At 55.7% G+C, this 19,895-nt stretch overlaps 1 protein-coding gene across 1 annotated transcript; it reads right to left on the bottom strand.

Annotated features, from left to right (window-relative positions):
- Window positions 1–10,318: 10,318 nt before the first annotated feature.
- SUSD2 (sushi domain containing 2) lies at window positions 10,319–18,222 on the bottom strand. Its single transcript, XM_016126167.2, has 15 exons — window positions 18,099–18,222; window positions 16,334–16,541; window positions 16,015–16,166; window positions 15,351–15,518; window positions 14,623–14,797; window positions 14,316–14,517; window positions 14,032–14,117; window positions 13,677–13,945; window positions 13,459–13,602; window positions 13,197–13,355; window positions 12,142–12,390; window positions 11,744–12,016; window positions 11,442–11,618; window positions 11,169–11,271; window positions 10,319–11,057 (listed from the first exon to the last, which is right to left on the bottom strand). Exons 1-15 carry the CDS (start codon window positions 18,175–18,177, stop codon window positions 11,033–11,035), a joined length of 2,469 nt encoding a protein of 822 aa, XP_015981653.1. The 5' UTR covers window positions 18,178–18,222; the 3' UTR covers window positions 10,319–11,032.
- Between the last annotated feature and the right edge of the window lie 1,673 nt (window positions 18,223–19,895).

Here is a 19,895-nt window from a genome sequence, read left to right as displayed (position 1 = left end):
GAGCACCGACTGTACAAGTCCATCTTTGGTGCGAAAAATTAGTGGTTAACATGGGAAAAGGCAGAGGGTAGTGACTGATTGGGAAAATACTAGCGGGTAAGGTGGGATTGGTGTTATTCAATTTCTAGACCTGCATGGTGGTCAACCGGGTATATTTGCTTTAGATTTATTCATGGAGCTATACTCTGAGGAGTGTACTTCCTTGCATACAACTTAGGCTATATTTATATTTATTTTTAATATTTTTTATGGCTGGAAGTCCGTACTCTGATAACCATCTCCCCTTTCCTTCTACCCCCAGCCACTATTCTACTCTCTGTTTTTATGAGTTTGGCTTTTTTAGATCCCACATATAAACAAGATCGTACAGTATTTTCTTTCACTGTCTGACTCATCTCACAGAGCACAATGCCCTCTAGGTCCATCTATGTTGTTGCAGGTGGCAGGATTTTTGCTCACGGATGAATAATATTCTATAGTGTATATAAACCACATCTTCTCTAACCGCTCCTCTGTTGATGGACATTTAGATTATTTCCGTATCTTTTTTTTTTCTCTCATATTTTAACTATTGTGAATAATGTTACAATCAACATGGGAATGCAGATATCTTTTCAATATCTTATTTTTGTTTCTTTTGAATATATACCTGGAAGTGAATTGCTGGATTATATGGTAATTCTACTTTTAAGTTTATGAGAAACCTCCATACCGTGTTCTATAGTGGCTGTACCAATTTACTTTGTCACACCTAACTTATACTAAAGAAAAGTTTAAAATATCACATTTATACCAGTCTGGGTTCAATCCAAAAGTCAGAACCCTCAAATGTGGGAGTTGGTAGAAGCTATTATTGCGCTGGCTGGAAAATTACCACTTGGCTATGTCCATGGGAACATAGGCTGTCACCCATAGGAACATAACATTCTAACAATAAGCCTTCTGCTTCTGTACCCCGCTTGCACACCTGACTTGTGAGTGGACAGGTAGTGAATAGAAGAAAAATAGACCCTTGTGTTTAGACAGAATGAAACATGAGATTTGGGGCTTAAAAACTCTGTACCTCTACGTTTTGGGGCTGCTTAATTCGGGGTCTGCATGCCCCTGGCAGACCCAGCTGTCTGAATAAAGAGTATTTCCTAAAACTCACTCACTGAGTTCCGGTGGTCCGTGTGTCTTTCGGGGACTGGCGGCTACAACATTTGGAGGCCCCAGCAAGATCTCAGGGAGTGGCCCTGAGATCTAAGACCGGACCCGCTTCTGAAGCGGTTGCTGACCCTGTTACAGATTCAAAGGGGTGGCCAACCTGAGATGTTCCAGGGTCCTTGAATGCCGTGACGGGGTTAATGCAATCATCAAGGACGCAACTTTCAGGACACACTCTTTGTTCCTGATCCCGACGGGAACCTGGAATCTCCGAGGCCTTTGTGTCTGAATAAAAGGTATCTTACAGGTTCTGTCGACCGGTCATTGGGGGTCCGTGGAGAGACTGTACGCAGTCATATCTCCCGGACCATGGCCAGGCCGCGGGACGCCGCCTCCTGTGCCATGTTGTCAGGTTCTGTTTATTGTTTCTGGTCCTGTCTAGGTTGTGGGTGGCGGACTTCTCTGGGTCCACCCACACCTCAGTAATTGTTCTCGTCTGAGTGTCTGTTTTGTGTTTTCTGTTTGTGTTTTCTGCGCAAGCGATGGGAGGGAAGCCTGAGTTCACAGAAGACACCCTTGGGGTGTCTCCTGCGACATTTCAAAGAAAGGTTTGTTGAGGGAGCTGACTATGGCATAAAGTTTTCTCCAGGTAGACTAAGGACATTGTGTGAAGTCGAGTGGCTGTCTTTTGGTATAAACTGGCCTCCGGAGGGCTCTTTTGACAAGGGTTTGGTGAGGAATGTTTGGAAGGTTGTCACGGGAGACCCGGGACATCCTGATCAGTTTCCCTACATTGATCAAAGGTTAAACTTTGTTCAGAATCCCCCTCCTTGGCTATGCCGGTGTGCCCTGTCTCTGGAGGCACAAGTTTTAGTTGTGGGCACCCCGAAACATGCAGCGCCTGAATCTCCAAGACAGCCCAGTCCCTCAGTCCTCCAATCTCCACCAGAGGACAGTGACCTTCCCCACCCTATAATCCAGGACAACAGAGGCCAAATAGCACCACCTCACCTCCTAGGACTCGAGCAGGAAACCCCTACGGGCCTTCTGCTCCTGCTCTGGGCAGGGCACCAGCCTGTATCACCGCTCCAGTCATCCTCCCCTTGGGAGAAGCACCACCCCAGGGGCAGCACGCTGACAGGTCCTTTATAGTTTACGTGCCTTTCTCGACTAGTGACCTGTACAACTGGAAGGCACAGAATCCACCTTTCTCTGAGAAACCCCAGGCATTAATGGGACTCTTAAAGTGTCTTTCAGACTCACTGCCCCACCTGGGACAATTGCCAATAGCTTTTAATTGCCGCCTTGACTCCTCAGAAGAACGTGGATGCATTTGGACTGAAACACAAAAGATACCTGTGGGAGGGAGGAGAGTTAAGGACGCAGGGAAACAGATTGAGGAGGAATTTCCCTCCACCCGCCCAGACTGGGGACACAATTCTCAGGCAGGGAGAGTGGCTTTAGATCGGTACCACCAGATTCTAATTGGGGGAATTAGGATGGCTGCTTGCTAGCCAACTAACATTTCTAAGGTAACTAAAGTTATACAGGGAGAGACCTCAGGGATCCCCTGGAGCGTCTCTTGAACTAGTCGTACTGGGTATACACACCCCCATTGATCCTGAGGCCCCTGAAAACCAGCAGGCAATTAATATAGCCTTTGCTACTCAGGCAACCCCTAATATCCGAAAAATTAAAAGGTTTTGCAAAGATGAACCTGTCCCAATTTATTGAGATAGCCCAGAATGTGTTCAACAACAGGGAGGCACCAGACAACCCCAAACGTATGGCTAAAATCCAAAGCTACTGTCATCGCCCCAGCCAATCTGTTGCCAGACTCAGACCCTGAGACCCCCGTTCATGACTGCACAGGTTTCACAGATGCTGTGTGTTCCTCGCGTCCAGACCTCAAAGACTCCCCTCTGGCTGAGGCTGATGAAGTTCTGTTCACGGACAGGAGCCAACTTCATGCAGGAAGGAAGGAGGTATGCTGGGGTAGCGGTCGTAACTCTAACTGGCACCATCTAGTCACAAGCTCTTCCCCATTGGTCTTCTGCTCAAAAGGGAGAACGCATGGCCTTCAGTGAGGCACTAAGACGGGGAAAGGATAAGGCGGTCACGATATACACTGACGGCCGATACGCCTTTGCCACTGCACATGTACTCGGAGCCATCTACAAGGAAAGAGGGCTTCTGACTTCAGCTGGGAAGGACATCAAGAACAAGGAGGAGATCTTGGCCTTACTTGAAGCCATATGGATGCCTAAGGCTCTGGCTATTGTTATTTGTAAAGGGCATCAAAAAGGGAATAGTCCTGAGGCTGAGGGAAACCAAAGAGCCAATGCAGAGGCAGGAGCAGCGGCCACAAGGCCAGCGGGGCCCCCACCACATCTACTGACTGTTGTCCCTTACCCAGAACTGCCTCTGTCTCTGACCTATACGGCGAAAGAGGACATATATTTTCAAGATAAGGGAGCTACTAGGAACCAACAGGGTTGGTGGACAACCCCAGATGAAAAAATTGGGCTATCACGGGCCCTTGGAAGGACTCTCCTCCACCAGCTACACCAGACCGCACACCTAGGACAGACTAAGATGCTCCAGAAGAAAGAAGAACCGCAGAGGAGATTGCCTCACGATGCTCGGCTTGTGCCCGAGTTAATCCAAAGAAGGGGGAGATAGAGGAACCTAGGCATATGGAAAGAGGAACTTATCCGGGAGACCACTGGGAAGTTGATTTCACTGAGGTAACTCCAACTTTGGGGGGCTACAAATATTTACTTGTTTTTACAGACACCTTTTCAGGATGGGTAGAGGCCTTCCCCACCAGGAAAGAGACTGCCTTAGTAGTTACTAAGAAACTACTACAAGAAATCCTCCCTTGATTTGGTCTCCCCAGAACTTTAGGGTCAGATGACGGGCCAGCCTTCGTCACAAAGCTATCATAGCAATTGGCTATCTACCTAAATTTGCGATGGAAACTCCACTGTGCCTACCGGCCCCAAAGTTTGGGCCAAGTAAAGCGAATAAATCAGACCCTAAAGGAGACATTAATCAAATTAGGATTAGAAACTGATGGGACCTGGGGAGAACTTCCCCACTTTGCTCTTTTCTGAGCCAAGTGTACTCCATATATTAATGGATTCACCCCATTTGAAATTTTCTTTGGAAAACCCCACCTTTAATATTTAGAATAAAAGATAGAAAAAAAAAAAAGGCAGAACTGCGTAACCTTGTCTTACTTGAGTCTTTACAGGCCTTTCAAAGTGTGCGGAAGGAGATTTGGTCCCCGGTTCGTGCTGTCCACTCAGCTCCAAGGGATGGACTTCCCCATCAGTTTCAGCCTGGGGACTCTGTGTGGATCTGTAAGTTCACTTCCAAAGGACTAGAACCCAAATGGAAAGGACCCTTCACTGTCTACCTGACAACACCCACTGCAGTTAAAGTAGACGGCATCCCATCATGGATTCATCACTCCCACGTGAAGGCAGCACCAGCGTGGACAGCTCAGGAAGACGGGCCCTTAAGACTAAGACTCAAGCGTACATTCTTCCTTTTTTCCTCTTTAGCCCAGGTATTTGACCAGCCATAACCAGAACTACAAGGAGCATTAATAACTGCTAACGATAATACACAAGGTCTTAAATAAGACCACCCCAGACATAGGACAAGATTGCTGGTTGTGCCTAAACCCCAAACCCCTTTACTATGTTGGTGTAGGAACTCCTCTAAATTTAACTGAGCTCAGCAGGCTAGAACTTCAAGTTATCTGCTGTAGCTGGACCTTTAATCCTCCTCCTTCTCTTAACTTTCGGCCCATGTTTCCTTAATTTCTTGTGTGCATATATAAGGAAAAGAGTTAATTCTATTAGACTTTTAGTATTACAGAATAGAGGCTTTGAGCAAATTCTGCATAAAGAATCAAAGATTTGATTGTCGCTAAGACCAGTGGGGAATGTAATGGCTGAAAAACGACTGCTAGAAATTTATTACTTGCAGGAAAATTACTGCTTGGCTATGTCCATGAGAACATGGCTATGTTCATAGAAACATAGGCTGTTACCCATAGGAACATAACATTCTAAACAAGCTTTCTGCTTCTGTAACCCCGCTTATGCACCTGACCTGTAAGTTGACAAGTAATGAATAGAAGAAAGATAGCCCTTTGTGTTTAGACAGAATGAAGAATGGGATTTGGGGCTTAAAAACCCTGTACCTCTACATTTCGGGGCTGCTTAATTTGGGGTCTGTGTACCCCTGGCAGACCCAGCTGGCTGAATAAAGAGTGTGTTTCCTATAACTCATGGAGTTTTGGTGGTCCGTTGTCTTTCGGGGGCTGGCGGCTACCACATTGTCTTTGATCTGATGTTGGAGATTGAGGTCTATGTGGCAGAGAGTTGGGAGAGAAGATGGTTGTAAGATGGCGGGAAGGATTCAGAGCTGGCTAGAGCCCCAAGTGAGGGTTGGAGACCACAAGGCTGGGCTGGAACCCATATCTTTTATTTTCACCGAGTGCAGCAATATTTCTTGTAGAAGCTGGAACGCTTTATCATACACTTGACCCAGGAGTTGGGAAAGCCGAAGGCTCATGACCTTTAGGGGTGAGGGTGATGCTAGAGAGCTCAATGGGCCAGGAGTCCAAAGAGGGACCCAGAGCTCTGGGGACCAGATTCTTGTCCTACGTCGTGAGAAAGAATTCAAGGGCATGACTAACAGCAAGCAGGAAAGAGCGAGTTTTATTAAAGCGAAAGTATATACTCAAGAGCAAAGTGTGGGCAGCTCAGAGAGAATCTGCCCAGAGTTGTCTGAATTACAGACTTTTGTCCTCTTGGCAGTGGCAAGTGGAATTGATAACTACGATAGTCATATTATGATTAGCCAAGGAGAGCCTAATAGGGGAGGGGTGGGGCAGCCCGAAGTCATCTGTGTCTTCCTGGCCTTGGCCTGTTTCTCACCCTTGGAATCAAAAGAGCGAGAGGGCTGAATAAGCGACTTAGGAAAAATTCCAGAGCTGTAACCTGGTAGGTTAACTACCCTGCCTTAGGGGCAGGTGGAGCATTTGCAGGCTTGACCTCTGCCCCCGCAGAGGAGCTGAATCAGCAAGCAGGCCGCTAGAGTGTGAGCTACAAAAAAGACTGCCAATTCACTTCTGCCCTCCCAGTGTTGCGCAGGAGGCTCTCTTGTGGACCATGCATGCCCAAAACGTACAGGGGAGGGAATTCTGGGAATGTCATTCAGCCTAGCCGAGTTGATGTAGGATCCGTAACCTCTAAATGGCAAAGAGCAAAATATCCGAAGGCTCCCTGCGCTGACAAGAGTGTAGGGGAGGGACCCGCTCATAGGTTGGTGGTGTCAAGGCCAGAAAGACAAGATAGGTGGCCTTGGGCTGCCCCTCCCCTTCCCATAAGGCTCCCCTTAGCTAAACAGCACACATGCTGTTTAACCAGCGAATCCCTTTTGTGCGGATTTCTCCTAAAGGTAAACTTGAATGCTTTTACAAAGCACAAGAGTGTTTGAAACAAAAAACTGAGCACGGTTTAATGTCTACCAACTGGGCACTAATTAAATAAGTTGTTTTGTTTAAATTTTTTATTTTAATTGTAAAAAAAAATACATAACATTTACCATCTTAACCGTAGTTAAGCATACAATTCAGTGGCATTAAGAACATTCGCAAGGTTGAGCAACCACCACCACCATCCATCTCCAGAACAATTTCGTCTTGCAAAACTGAACTCTGTCTCCATTAAACAGTTACTCCCCATTCCCCCTCTCCCAGCTGTTGGCAACCACCGTTCTCCTTTCTGTCTCTGGGAATTTGACTACTCTAGCTTTCTCATATAAGTGGAATCATACAAGATTTGTCCTTTTGTGACTGGCTCACTTCACTTAGCATAATGTCCTTAAGGTTTACCCACGTGATAGTGTGTGTCAGAATTTCCTTTCTTTATAAGGCTAATATTTCATCGTGTATATATATATGTGTGTGTGTGTGTGTGTGTGTGTGTGTGTGTGTGTGTGTGTATACCGCATTTGTACATCCGTTCATCCTTTATTGGACACTTGGGTGGCTTCCACCTTTTGGCTATTGTAAATAATGCTGCTGTGAATATTGGTGTATCTGTTTGAACTCTTTAAAACCCGTGCACAGAGTATTTATTTTCAACACTAATAAAAAATATAAGGCCATCTTTTGGCTTCTTTGCCTCTGGTGTATAATTAGAGGGACCAACTCCTGCAACAAATAGACCCCAAATGTACAATGGCTTAATTACGGGAGAAGTTTATTTCTTGTTCCTGTAGCAGTACTGGATGGGTAAACAGGTCAGGGTGTGTGCAGGGGTTCCTCCCACATGCTGGGGACCCAGGTTGGTGCAGCTTCCAAAATCATCCTTATATCAACCCAAGCAGGGGAAAAAATTTGGATGGGTGACTGAGGGAGCAATGATGAGCCAGGCCTGGAAGTACCCTGCTCCTTTTCGTTTACATTGCACTGGTTAGAACTCAGTCACATGACTACCGCAACTGCAAGGGAGGCTGGGAAATGTAGTCCAGTGTAGTCTACCTATAAGAAGCATCTGAGCAGTGTAGACTGCTTAACAGCTGTAGGCACCTACTTAAATGGTTCCCTAATGATTTTTATCCTTTTAAGTTCAGCTGGAGCTAGGCTCCTCCAGGAAGCACCCCCTGACCTCCCACACCCACAACACACAGCACAGACCACCCCCTCCACCTCGGAGAAACATCAGGCCATGAGACCTTGAAGACAAGGGTGGCCTAGGGTAGGCACTCGGCTGTGCTGGGACTGGCAGAAAGAACCGGCTTGGCCGAGGAGGAGTCCTGTTCCCCTTGCACATTATTGGTTCTTCATCCCCGTCAGCGCTCCCCACTGCGTTCGGCCAATGGGAGGCCCTGGTGGGAGGCTAGAGACAGATGAGTTTCTTCCCTCACCTCAAGACTGCGGAGGAGTCTGTGGTAGCCCAGTTTTCTTTGTGGTTCCCACCAAGGCCCCATGGGATTGCATGGTTCCTGCTGTGTAGGACTTGGACCTGGTTCAGTAACAGTCCCCTCCTTTGTCCCTCAGCCCAGAGATGCCACTGAAATCCTGTGGCTGCCTCGCCATGTCCCATTTGACTTCCCAGCTCTCTTATCGTCTGCGTTTCCAAGTCTCTGGATCACCATCGCTGACACCTGGACTGGTACAAGGGGCAGAGGACTGGTCACTGGGTTTTGTACCATGATTCCCTGCGGCTGCCCTGGGAAGACCACCTCTCTGAGGTGGGGGTCCCTGGCTTTGATGTCTCTAGGAAGTTTGTGCTGGGACCTTCCACACTCACACAGGCTGACTAGAACCCCTGACTCCTTAGGGGCCCCTGGAAAATCCCTGTCAGGTGTTGGGGCTTCCCAGCTTGGCCTGCCCCTGGCACTGGGAATGTCTGATGTCTGTCTGGGGCCAGGGCACAGACTGTGCACCCCTTCTCCTGCTGGGGAGGGCAAGGGCAGCTCTACGGCCTGTCCAAGAGGGATGGGGTGAGGGTAGGGGAGGCCACGCTTTACTCTCAGAACAAAGCCTAAATGCCATGGCCCGATAGAGGAGGAGTCTCGGTTGCCACCCCCTTACCACTTTGCCTCAGACCCAACTGCACTTCTCTTCCTCTGAGCCTTTGCTCAGGCTGTTCCTCTTCCCAGAATGCCCTCTCTGACCAATCAAGTCTGAGAATTCCACTCTCCTTTGAGGCCTGGTATAGGAGCTATGAAAAGCCCCTGTCCGCCTGGGCGTTTGTGTCTGAGCCCACATATCCAGGCTGGCAAGTGCCCAGCTGGGCTTGGCTCAGCACAGGGATGCACTGGGGATTCAGGTTAGTGGGAGGCCAGTCCTCCCTTACCTCATCTCAAGAGGAGAAAGTACCCACCTAGCAGCCAAGGGGCTGGTCCTCAGCCCGACACTGACCTGGGCTGGAGGCCCAGAGAGGTGGGGAATTGGGGTTCTGGGGTTCGGAAGGGCAGGAAGCACCAACCTCTCCCCCTCTTTAGTCTTCTGGGCACCATCCCTGGGAGTCCCCCAATCCTTCAGCCTTAGCTCTATTCCTTCAAATGTGCCAATGGTGCACTCACTTTTGGAAACCCTGGGCAGGAATTGCCCCTGCCACAGCTTCCCACCCCTGTCTGGGACCCTCTATCCAAAGTGAGGCTGAGTGAGTAGGGAGGCCTGAGCACCAACCTGGTGGTCAGTGTCATCTTGGACAATCTGGGAGTGACCTGTGCAAGCTCTCTGAGACTTGAGCTCCTGAGACTGGGAGAATGACTTGAAGGCCTCCAAACTGAGAAGAGATGCAGAGGTGGGCCCGTATGAACCTTGGCTGAGGTTATGATAAGCTTGCTGGTCCAGCTGCAGGGCTGGGGCTGACTGCATTTTCCTGTAGTCTGGGTCCTGGCGCGGTGTCCGCCTTTGCTTACAGTTCTTACCCTCTGCTGCCCCCATGTGGTCACTCTTGGTGCTGCAAGCCATAGCGAAGAAGGCCTCCACTCATCACCTCCCACTGAGGATTCTTCATCCTCCTGCCCAGGCTCCTCTCCGGCTGATCTGCTGCCTGGTCCAGGGGGCACCAACCTCCAACCCCACCCTCCCTGGTGCTTTCTGTCTGATACCTACAATGCAAATGTGACCCCATCTTACCCTGTCTAGACCCTCCCAAGGCCCCTATTCAGTTCCCTCACCACAAAACACTTTGGGTCTCACTTGTCCTCAAGCCAGCTCCTAGCTTGTGTTTCTGCACGAGCTGTCTGGCCCTGGTGCAGGTGGGCAGAGGCAGTGTGAGGCCTGTGCTCCGTACCTAGCTGTTGGATACTCCTGTGTGGAAGGCCTAGGGACCCTGAAAACGGACTTGGGGCAGACGACTTGGGCCTGCCACTACTAGTGACTGGCTTTGGGGGTGGGGGGTGCTGGGCAGGGTAGGGGCCCAGGCCCAGGCTGGGCCAGCTTGCTGCAGGGTGAAGGGGCGGGCTGGCTCTGCCCTATGTCCTGGGCACCCAGGGCGGCACCCCATGGTCCACCTTCCCCAAATACCATATCTGTCCTCCCCACCCCACGAAACCATCACTGTTCTTGAACCCATTTTCAGATGGAGAGAGGCTGGGCAGGGACCTGTCTCAGGTGACCTGGCAGATGAAAGACTGAGACCCAAGTCGCTCTGGACCCCAAAGGGCTACTGTAGAATCCTAGAACCAAGGGACAACATGAGTACCAGGACACCAGGGAGAGGGAGCAACAGGCTTATTTTCTCCTTGTTCAGGCAGAGAGGGGTGTTTCAAGTGTCATTCCAAAAGTCAGAATCACAAGCCTGGCGCTCAGAGAATAACTCTCCACTTTGGAGTACTGGGGTCTCTCCGCGCGTTGAGCTGGGCCCACCTGCAGTCTTAGCTGGGCCCAGTGTCCAGGAATCAAGGCAGCTGGGTGCCGGGGCTGTGATTTGGCGGCACCAGGTATCAGTATTTCAGGGGTCAGAGGCACGGGCATTGGGCGCGGGAGCTGAGGTACTGCCGCCTGAGTGTCAGGGGCAGGAATACTAGGACTCAGCAGACAGGCATTAGCGTTGAGGGTGTGGAGTCTCAAGTCTGGAGAATTAGAGCTGCAAGTATTTGGGTAATGGCTTCAGGAACTACACAGTTAGAGCTCAGGGTCCGGGTCTGAGGTGATAGAGCAGGGCCTCGGGTCCACAGGCGTTAAAGGCTCAGGTATCAGGTGTCCAGGTCCCAGGTGCTACGGATTAGGGGACTGGAGTGTTGGGGTGCTCAGTCTCGGGAGTTTGGAGCGCTCTCCTGGGAGGCTGGTCTTTGGTCTGACGGTGGCCTGGTGCACTCACGTCGCTGGCCAGGAGCACTCTCTTCAGGGCTGCGAAGTCCACATGGCCCTGCAGGAGAGCAGGTGTGTGAGCAGGCATGGCGGTCCCACGGGTGCCCCAGGGGCCCAGACCCTGGTCCCGCGGGCAGGACCCTGGGCTCGGGTGGGTGGGGGGTCTCACATGTTGCCCTTCCTGCGGTGCAGTAGCACATAGATGAGCGCGACCACAGCCACCACCGCCAGGACTCCAAAGACAATGCTCAGCAGCACGGTGTGGCTTCGCCCTGGAGAGTGGGTGAGAGAGGTGAGCGCAGCCCAGGGCCAGATGGCGGGCAGGTGAGCTTGAGCAGGCTGGCCTGGCGTGCGCTGGGAGGGGGGTGTGGGAGGGGCAAGCATGTGGGCGGGGCCAGACCAGGCTGGGCAGCAGATGGACTGGTGGACTGGGCATCCTCACCTGGCTGGCATGTCGGGGTGGGACTGGACCACTTGCCACTGGCCAGGCAGGTGCTGATCTCTGTCCCGACCAGGCTGTGGCCGTTGTTGCAGTGGAAGTAAACCTTGGAGTCCTTCAGGTACCTGATGCCCTCCTTGACCCCATTGTCGGGCGGGGCCAGCCAGCCGCAAGACACCACTGGGGTAAAATGGAACACAGTTGACAACCCTGAGCAACTGGCCGCCTCAGCCGCCGGCCTGGGAGGCCATGTCCCAGTGTGAAGTGCCTGCCCCCTTGCAGGGGGACCCGCCTGCAGCCCTTACCTGGCTGCAGACTCTGCACACGATGCTGGTGCAGCTGGTAGGCCAACCGTGTGGCATTGCCCACACTCAGGCTCCCAGTAGCTGCCACGTCAAAGCTGCAGAAATGGTTGTCCCCACACAATTCGGCTGCCTCAATCACCTGGCTGGGGCTGGGGGTGATCTCCTCAGGGAAGAGGGGCTGGAAGGTAGGGTCATGCTTGGGCCGGTACAGGAAGTTGTTGACCAGAAGCCGGGAGTCATAGGTGAATAGGGAGGAGGCGTTCTCCACGGCCCCTGCAGAGACATGGAGCTGGCCTGGCTGGTGGCCCATGGTATGCGGTCTCCCTCTGACCTCCGCCGCCCCCCGCCCCTTGTCCCATCCTGTCCCTTCTTCCAGCACGGGCCTCACGATCACTCACAGTCAGCCCCAAACCGGAACAGTTCTCGGGATTTGGCAGTGGGGGGCAGGACCTGCCCATTGCGCAGAGTGAAGTCGTCCGCGGGGTTGTCGTTGAGTGTTCCAAGGAGACCTTGAGTGTGGTTGAGGAACTTCTCGGGCAGCAGGATGGCCACACTCAGGAAGGGATCCTGGACGCTGACTTCCAGGCCTGCCCCCGATGACAGCATGATAGATACGCTGTCCTCAGAAGCCACCGACAGGAACATGCCTGCGCAGGGGGGAGTTGAGGTCAAGGTCGTCTCCCATGGGCTGCTGCCCCTGGGCTTCAGGGAAAGGGAAGAGTGTCCCCAGGATCAACCCTACTGACTGTGACACTCCAGCAATCTGGGGCCGGGGCCCCCGTGCTGATGTGAGGTGCCCAGGCCCCGAACAGACCCCCACGCCCAGGCCACACATGGGGGTTGCTGGTTGGCCCTTGCTTTCTGACTGGGAGGCAGCAGCCATGCTTGCCTCTGCTCTCCCTGGGGGTCCCTGCATCCTCAGCACCAACAAGCCCACCCCGGGTCCCCACCCATCCCAACGGGGAGTCATTTCATTCCCTGCAGCAGCACTACTGAGAGAAGAGAGGCAGAGAGCCACCACTCCTTAACGCTCAGGTCAGCCTCCTGAGAGCACTGCACCTCCCAGCTCATGTCGGCGGGGACTCATCCCACCATCCTGGCATGTCGGGGCTCTGACCGGGGTGTGTCTTAGGGCTCCACAGATATAAAGGCTCAAGATCAGACCAGGTCCCCCCTACCGGACTTTGCTACCTGGGGCCTGGAACCATGTCTGTGCACAGAGAGCTGTGGGCCGGAGGCACGTGTCCATTGTGCCAGGTCCCTCTGCAGCGAGCTGCGGGGGAGAGGGGCTGACTGTCGCCCTGCGGCAAGCTCCGCGAGGCCTTCGCCTCCGCATCTGTGCTCTGGACACCATCCCTGCCTCCGGCCAGGGCCTGTGAGAGGTGCAGAAGCCCGGGCGGAAGGGAAAGGGAGCGAGGGCAGCCCGGCGACCCTGCCCGACCGTGCTACTCACCCTTCAGGTCCAACCATTTCTGCTCGGCGAAGCTGAGCACCTCCTGGTTCAGCAGCACCTGCAGGACCACTGTCGCGCCTGCCAGCCGGACCTCCACCACATCTGAGTTGCCCTCCTGGACGGCTACAGCCGTCAGCCCCGTGCCTCGGTCTTGTGCGCCTGGGGGTGGCGGGTGCAGAACAGGGTCCACTTGGCTCCAGGCTCCCACCTAGGATGACTCAGAGCCACCCTGAGTCCCCCGGGCCCCGGCCTCACTCCTCACCCTCGAGTGTCGTCCTGGGCTGGGCCCGCACCTGCACCCTCAGGTTAGTCAGCGCGGCCTCCAGCAGCACGTACTCGCCACGCCCATTGAATGTGAAATTGGCGCCATCGAAAGTGACAAAGTGCGGGTCCCCGAAAGCAGAGGCTGGGGAGAGCGGAGCGTCAGGCAGGCTGCCCCGGTCTGGTCCTGCCCTGGGCCCCACCCTGGCTGGCACTCACCCAGGCGCGGGGGCTGGTAGCGGAGGCAGTCGCTGGAGGGCCGCCGGGCCATGTAGCGGGAGCACTCGGGTGCCCAGAGGCAGCAGTGGTAGAAGCTGATGACATCGTAGAGCCAGTGGGAGAGGCCGGGCACGCGGGGCGGCGCTCGGAACGGGGGCGCGCCCCAGTCGTGGCCGCGGTCCGGGGTGCTGCCGCTCGTCGAGTCAGCTGTCAGGAGCTGCGTGCCCTCCTTGGTGTAGCAGCACTGCTGGCCCGAGGCGTACTGGGGGCTGGGGACGCGGACAGGTCAGGCCCGCCACGGGCGATCCCGCCCCCAGGCTCTGCCTGGTGCCCCGACCGCCATCCGGGGGCTCACCTGGCTTGCACAGAGCGCACGCAGTGCACAGCCCCTGGGTGGTAGGTGCACACGCTGCCATGCTCGATGTCACAGCCGTAGTCAGTCTGTAGAGCAGCAGGTGGTCGTCACCCGCCCCAGCATCCGGCTCTGCCATCCCCAACCCACCCCCGCCTCCCAGGGGACTCTATCTGCCTTCCCTGCTGTTGTTCTGGGCGGGCGTAGCCATGTCCATGGTGGGGGGCAGCTGGCTTCTCTTGCCCCCTTGCCAGTTAGTTCCTGGGCCCTCCTGGGTGGAGACTCACATGGAAGCGGCCAGAGTCAGCCTGGGCCTGGGCCAGGGTACAGGGGCAGTCAGGCAGTTCCTCCAGGAACGTGGGCAGCTGGTCCTCTAGCTCCTCCCAGTTTAGGCACTGAGTTCGGGCCCAGGCCACGGGGTCTGCCCGGAAGTCATTGCCCAGGTGCCAGGCCAGAGCGTGCTCATTGCTCCAGAGCGCCTGCACGTCCCTGCGGCAACACACGCACACTAAGGGCCTCCCTCTCTGCCCCTGGCCCCGGCCTCCCCGTCGGGCAGCCAGCCAGCCCTCCACCCATCCTCTGCACGGCCCTCACCTCTCCCCGTCGTAGTGTTTGCTGCTGACGATCCGAAGGGCACCCACTTCCCATCTCTGGTAGTGCTGAGGCGCGGGTTGTGGGACGAAGGTGAAAGAGCCGGAGTTGGGGACGTTCGTGGCCAGGGAGTACAGGTATGACCACTTTGCCGTCCATTCCTCTGAGTATGGCTTCCCTGAGGGAGAGAAGGTCCCAGTCAGCCCCGGGGCCTGTCTGAGGACCCCTGGGGCAGAGAAGGGGCGGGCGCCAGTCTTTGGTGCTCAGAGCAGCCTGGTAGATGAACAGATGGACAGACAGAGGATCCCCATAGGAGGGCTTCCCTGCTGTCCCCACAGGGACCCTGGCTCAAGTGATCATGACCTCCTTCCCCCACGCTCCAGGGTCACTGTCCCTGTTCTAGGACAGGCCCAGGGCTACATCAGCCATCCAGAGACCCAGAGAGTAGGGGGCAGAGCAAGTCTTTTCTGTTTCCAGGACAAGCCTTACATCCAGGGACCAAGCATCCATCGCACCTCCTCCCTGAGGGGGGCCCCGGCCTCCTTGCCCTGTTCCGCTGGGCCCTTCATGACCCCACCCCTTCCACGTCCTCTTTCTTTTCTGCACTTTCCTCATTCCAATCCCTACCTGGGACCCCCGCCCCATCCATAGCATTTCCCCTGCCTGGAATTCCCTTGCACCTCTGCAAGCCCAAAGCTTCTGACCCAGAAGCAGCCCGCAGAGTGCCTCACCTGTCTCCTCATAGCCCCACAGCTCGATGGTGACGGAGTCTGTGGGAAGAGCTGAGACGTTCCAGGTCAGCGAGAGGTTACCTCCGATGCCAGTGGTGCCATAATATTGCCAGTGGGTCTCGTTCACCAGCTGGCTCTTCTCTGTCTCAGACACTTTGCTGGGATGCACTGGGAGGGGGAGGTAGGTGAGAAAAGGCCTGGGGCCCAGGGGCTCCAGTGGAGGAGGCCCTGGGGCTCTAAGAGCTGTGGGGGCCTCTCAAGGACAAAGCATGGCAGTCTCACTGGCACCACGGTGTCCCCCAGACCCTCACGGTGGGGAAAGGACATAAGAGGCAGGGCCCTGCCCACCACTGCTCAGGTCTCTGGCCTCCACCTGCCTCCTCCCCTTCCCTAGCCTGGCCCACCCTGCTGGGTGACCTCTGTAGCCCCCATTCCCTCTGGGCTGAGACTCCTGTCTGGATGCCAGGGTGGAAGTCCTCGCCCCTGTGGTTGGGCAGGCCTCTCAAGGGACTGGTTCAGCCAGAGTGTCAGGCCCCGGTGGGTGGGCCAAGTGTGCATAGATTAGTACTGGGGAAATTCCCCGTGGCAGGGGAAATGCGGGGGACAGGGCCTGCAGAGTGTGGGGCCTGGTGCCCAAAGCCTGGATCAGCAAGGTGGGGCTCACCAGCCAGCCAGGTGCCTGAGCGTGGGAAGGAACGGCCATTGTCCATGGAGAGTGTGAAGGGGATGCGGCCAGTCTCGTAAAGCAGAGGCGACACACAGTGCACACGTCCGAAGGAGTCCACGTGGCCGAGGGTCTGGACGCTCTCCTTAAACCTGTGGGGAGCAGAGGTGGCAGGAGAGGCTGGGCCAGGGAAGGCCTGGGCCCCTCACCTCCCTGGGGAACCCATCCAACCAGCTGTCCCTGTCCTTGGTCCTCGGGGCTCCGCCCAGCCAGCCAAGTAGTCTGGGCCTCCAGTATGCACGGCCCCTTGGCTTCCCACCTGCAGATCACGCTGGTGGTGGGGCTGGACCACTTGAGGTGCTGCACCACGAAGTCCTTGCCACCCATCATGGAGCCCGAGTAGGGTACGATCTCCAGGCAGAAGTCCCGCAAGTCCGAGCAGCAGGTGCCCAGGCCGACGCAGGTTGGGTGGCAGGAGCATTGCCCGCCTGGGTCCCCACAGCGTTGGGAGCAGCTCTCCTGGGCACCTAGAGGAGAGGGCTCTGAGTGCGCAGCCCTGGTGGGTGCTGGGCCAGCACCCCCATGCGCAGGGCCCACGTCTGTTTTCCCGGAGCCCACTAGAGAGAAGCATACCCAGGAGAATGCAGCAGGGATTGCACTGACCACCATGTGGACACAGTGGCAGTCCACAGGGCTTGTAGGGTGGGGTAATGCTTAGTACAGATCATATGACAGTTCACCTGAAGGACTGGCTAGATAAGGAGGGGAGATAAGGCGGAATGCCTCCAGACACAACTTTGCAGGGTCAGGATGAGCCCCCAGGGCATGACTGACCCTCAGCCACCAAGTTCTGTAGGTAATGGCATTCTCAGATGGCCTCAGATGTCTGAGCCCGGGACACGGGCCAGGGACCTGTCTCCACTCCCTGAAGGGTCTGTGGACTAGTAGCCTGGAAAAGAAACCCTCCCCCCTGCCCCACCCCGTTTGCTGATGCAAGGTCTGGGGACTCAGCTACTATGAATCTCATTGGAGGCCGGGGAGGGGCAGGTGCTTGGGCTGAGCTCTGCATCTCACTCTGCAGAGCAGAGCTGATTTACTTATTGCAGCCCCCAAAGGAGCCCCGCCCTTTGCGGAGAAGGTGAGGGGTATGCCCCTCCTTTTAGGGAAGAACATTCCCAGCAGAAGACCCAGCAGGGCCAGAATGGGAAAGTAGTCTGGAATGGGGGGAGCTGTGGAAAGAGCCCCCAGCCTTTTCCTCCAGCTATGGGGCCCTATAGCAGAAGCATTTTCAAGGGATTGGTGCCTCAGGCTGGCATGGCCACGTGGGTTGGAGGGTGGGGACTGGGGTGGGATGTAGGCACTGAGGCTGGGCTCACATGTCCCACCCGGCCCTTCCCTGCCACCCTCCAAAGGGGGCCAGTCAAGGGCCAGGGCTGGGCCTGAGCCACACTGGTGACCCCGCTTCACCCAGCTGCAGGGCCAGCACTCAAGAGTGTCAATGTTTATTGACCGAGGATGTGATGGCTCAAGGAGGTGGGGGAGGGGGCTGAGGGATGCCAGTAAGCCAGTTAAGTGGCAGGAGGATGGAGAGCATTTCCCTGCAATGGGGGAGAGGGGCCAGGCTGGGGGCTGGGAGGCCTGTGAATTCTGGCCCAGCTCCGCGGAGGGGCCGTGGTCTTGGCTCTGAAGCCAAGTGGTTCTCCCACTAGCCTTTCTGGGGTTCGGCTCCACCCTGACAAGGACTCACATCCTGCCTCTGGCCAGTGGGACTAGGGGGCTCCTTCATGGGAAGCACACCCTGCACTGGGGCTCGGGGCGCAGGCCAAGAGCTCTTCTGAGCCCACCAACTGCCTGATCACCTCCCTCCCAGACAGCTGCCGGCTCCCGGCTGATTTATGGTGGGCACCGCCCAGATCCCCATCCCCACTCGGTGGCCCCTGTACCTCCAATTTCTTCCCACTGCCCCCAGTACAGGCACAGATGGCCCGACAGATAGATAGTCAGAGGCCCAGCCCGGAGGAGCATCTGCTGGGGGCCTGACTGCAACAGACAGACGGACAGACAGGGGACAGAAGGAAGCATACCTGCTGCAGGCCATGGGCCCGGGCCGGGGGCTGTCGCCAGCAGCAGCAGCAGCGCGCAGGGCAGGAGGGGAAGCTTCATGTCGTGGCCTGTATCTGCCGCTGGCGGTGCAGCAGTGGCTGGGAGGCAGCTGCTGGTTTACTCCCTGAGCCGGCCCCGCCCTTCCCGCGATCCGCACCAACGCCCCGCCCCATCCCGCCCCGCCCCACCCCGCCCTGCCGGGTCCCCTCTCAAAGTCCACAGGTGCCTGTGTGGGCCCGCAGGACCTAACTTGCCCCGTTAGCACATTCCTGGCCACCTGGCCTGGGACACAGGGGAGGGGGCCAAAGCCTCCGGCTGCTGGACCTCTGGCACTGGAGGAGGCCGATGTCCAGAGGAGCTTCAGCTAGGATTGCTGGATCCCCAGCCCTAGGGGAGCCAGGGCTGGTCTCTGGAAAGGGATGAGCTTCAGGGCGGGGAAGGGGGCATTGTACTTGCAATCCCAGGATTCCGGCCTTTGGGATTTCCTGCTAAAGATGTGACCTCTTCTTGCCTTCAGTTTCCTTGTAGGGAGGAGGGCTGTCACTAAGGAAGGCCCCCTGGGGTGTGGGTGGGGGTAGGTGGGAGCAGTCAAGTCAGATACAGCACCTCTGGGATCTCCTTTGGAGGGAGGTGGTGAATGGTGAGGGAAGGGTCCAGGGTGGGGAGCTGAGAACAGAATCCAGAGTTCTGAAGATACCCAGCTGCATCACCCAGGTGGTTTACATAATCTCTTCTTTGTTCCCCTCCCATCTCATTGTGTAGATGAGGAAACTGAGGCCCAGACAAGATGGGCGTGGCCATGGTCACTGGGAGATGCAATGCTAGGCCCCTGGCGGCTTCTGGGAGCCCCTGAAGCCAGGGTGGATAGGGAGGGTCCAGGCCTGGGACTCATTTGGGCCCTGCCAGCTGGGCTAGGTGTCCTGACAGGCAGATGGTCCTCTCCCCAGTGGCAGCTTCTTAATATGTCCGAAGGGCACACATCGCCCCACCTCTCAGGGAGCTGAAGCTGGTAGGGACATCAGCTTAGGCCATCCAGCTGTGACCTGCCTCAACTCCTGGGGTCTAGCCAGCTTGTTCCCTGGCCACTTCCCCTCTCAAGGTGGCTGGGCCTGCAGTTGCTCCAGAGAGGTGGCATCTACGGGCATAAGGGAAGCCGGCTGCGGGAGCTGGAAACACATTCAACTTGGTTGCTAGGTACTCAGGGAACCTCTGTGGGCAACGGGAATGGGCATTCGGGACTCTGAGCTGGACCCCCAGCTTAGGGACTGGTGCTGGGACTCACCCCCCGACCCAGAGATGAGGGTGTGTCCTCAGGCACAGGTTAGAAAAGGAAGATGGTAGAAACGCTCCCTGGGTGGGCTGAGGTGTCCTGCAGCCAGAAAGGGCCTTGGGAGATGGCTCCGTTGTTCCCAGGAAGTGGTGGTCTGTGGATCTGGAGGAAGGAAGGTTGCCGCTTCCTCTTTCTAGTCTGAGCACTCTGGCCGCACGTTTTCAGAAAGAAAGATGAAGGCATCCGAGAAGTTGGGAGTGCTGTGTAGGGGCCTCCACACCCTGGTCCCTGCAAGTGGTCCCCTGAATGACTGCCAGGCCCCTCAGCCTCAGGCGGCCTTTCAAAGGGCCTAAATCATGGCAGGCTCAGGGAGGACCCATCCGAGGCTGCTGCGCCTCCGGGTCCCTGCTGTGGCTCTGCCAGGCCTGGGCTGGGGACCCTGGCAGTGCCATCCCTTGGGCCTTTCTGCTTGGGCAGGGGTACAAGGTGTCCAGCCCATGAGGGGCAC

Source organism: Rousettus aegyptiacus, unplaced genomic scaffold (assembly GCF_014176215.1).
Source record: "Rousettus aegyptiacus isolate mRouAeg1 unplaced genomic scaffold, mRouAeg1.p scaffold_m13_p_5, whole genome shotgun sequence".
NCBI classification, from domain to species: domain Eukaryota; kingdom Metazoa; phylum Chordata; class Mammalia; order Chiroptera; family Pteropodidae; genus Rousettus; species Rousettus aegyptiacus.
This window is presented reverse-complemented; position numbering and strand designations above follow the sequence as displayed.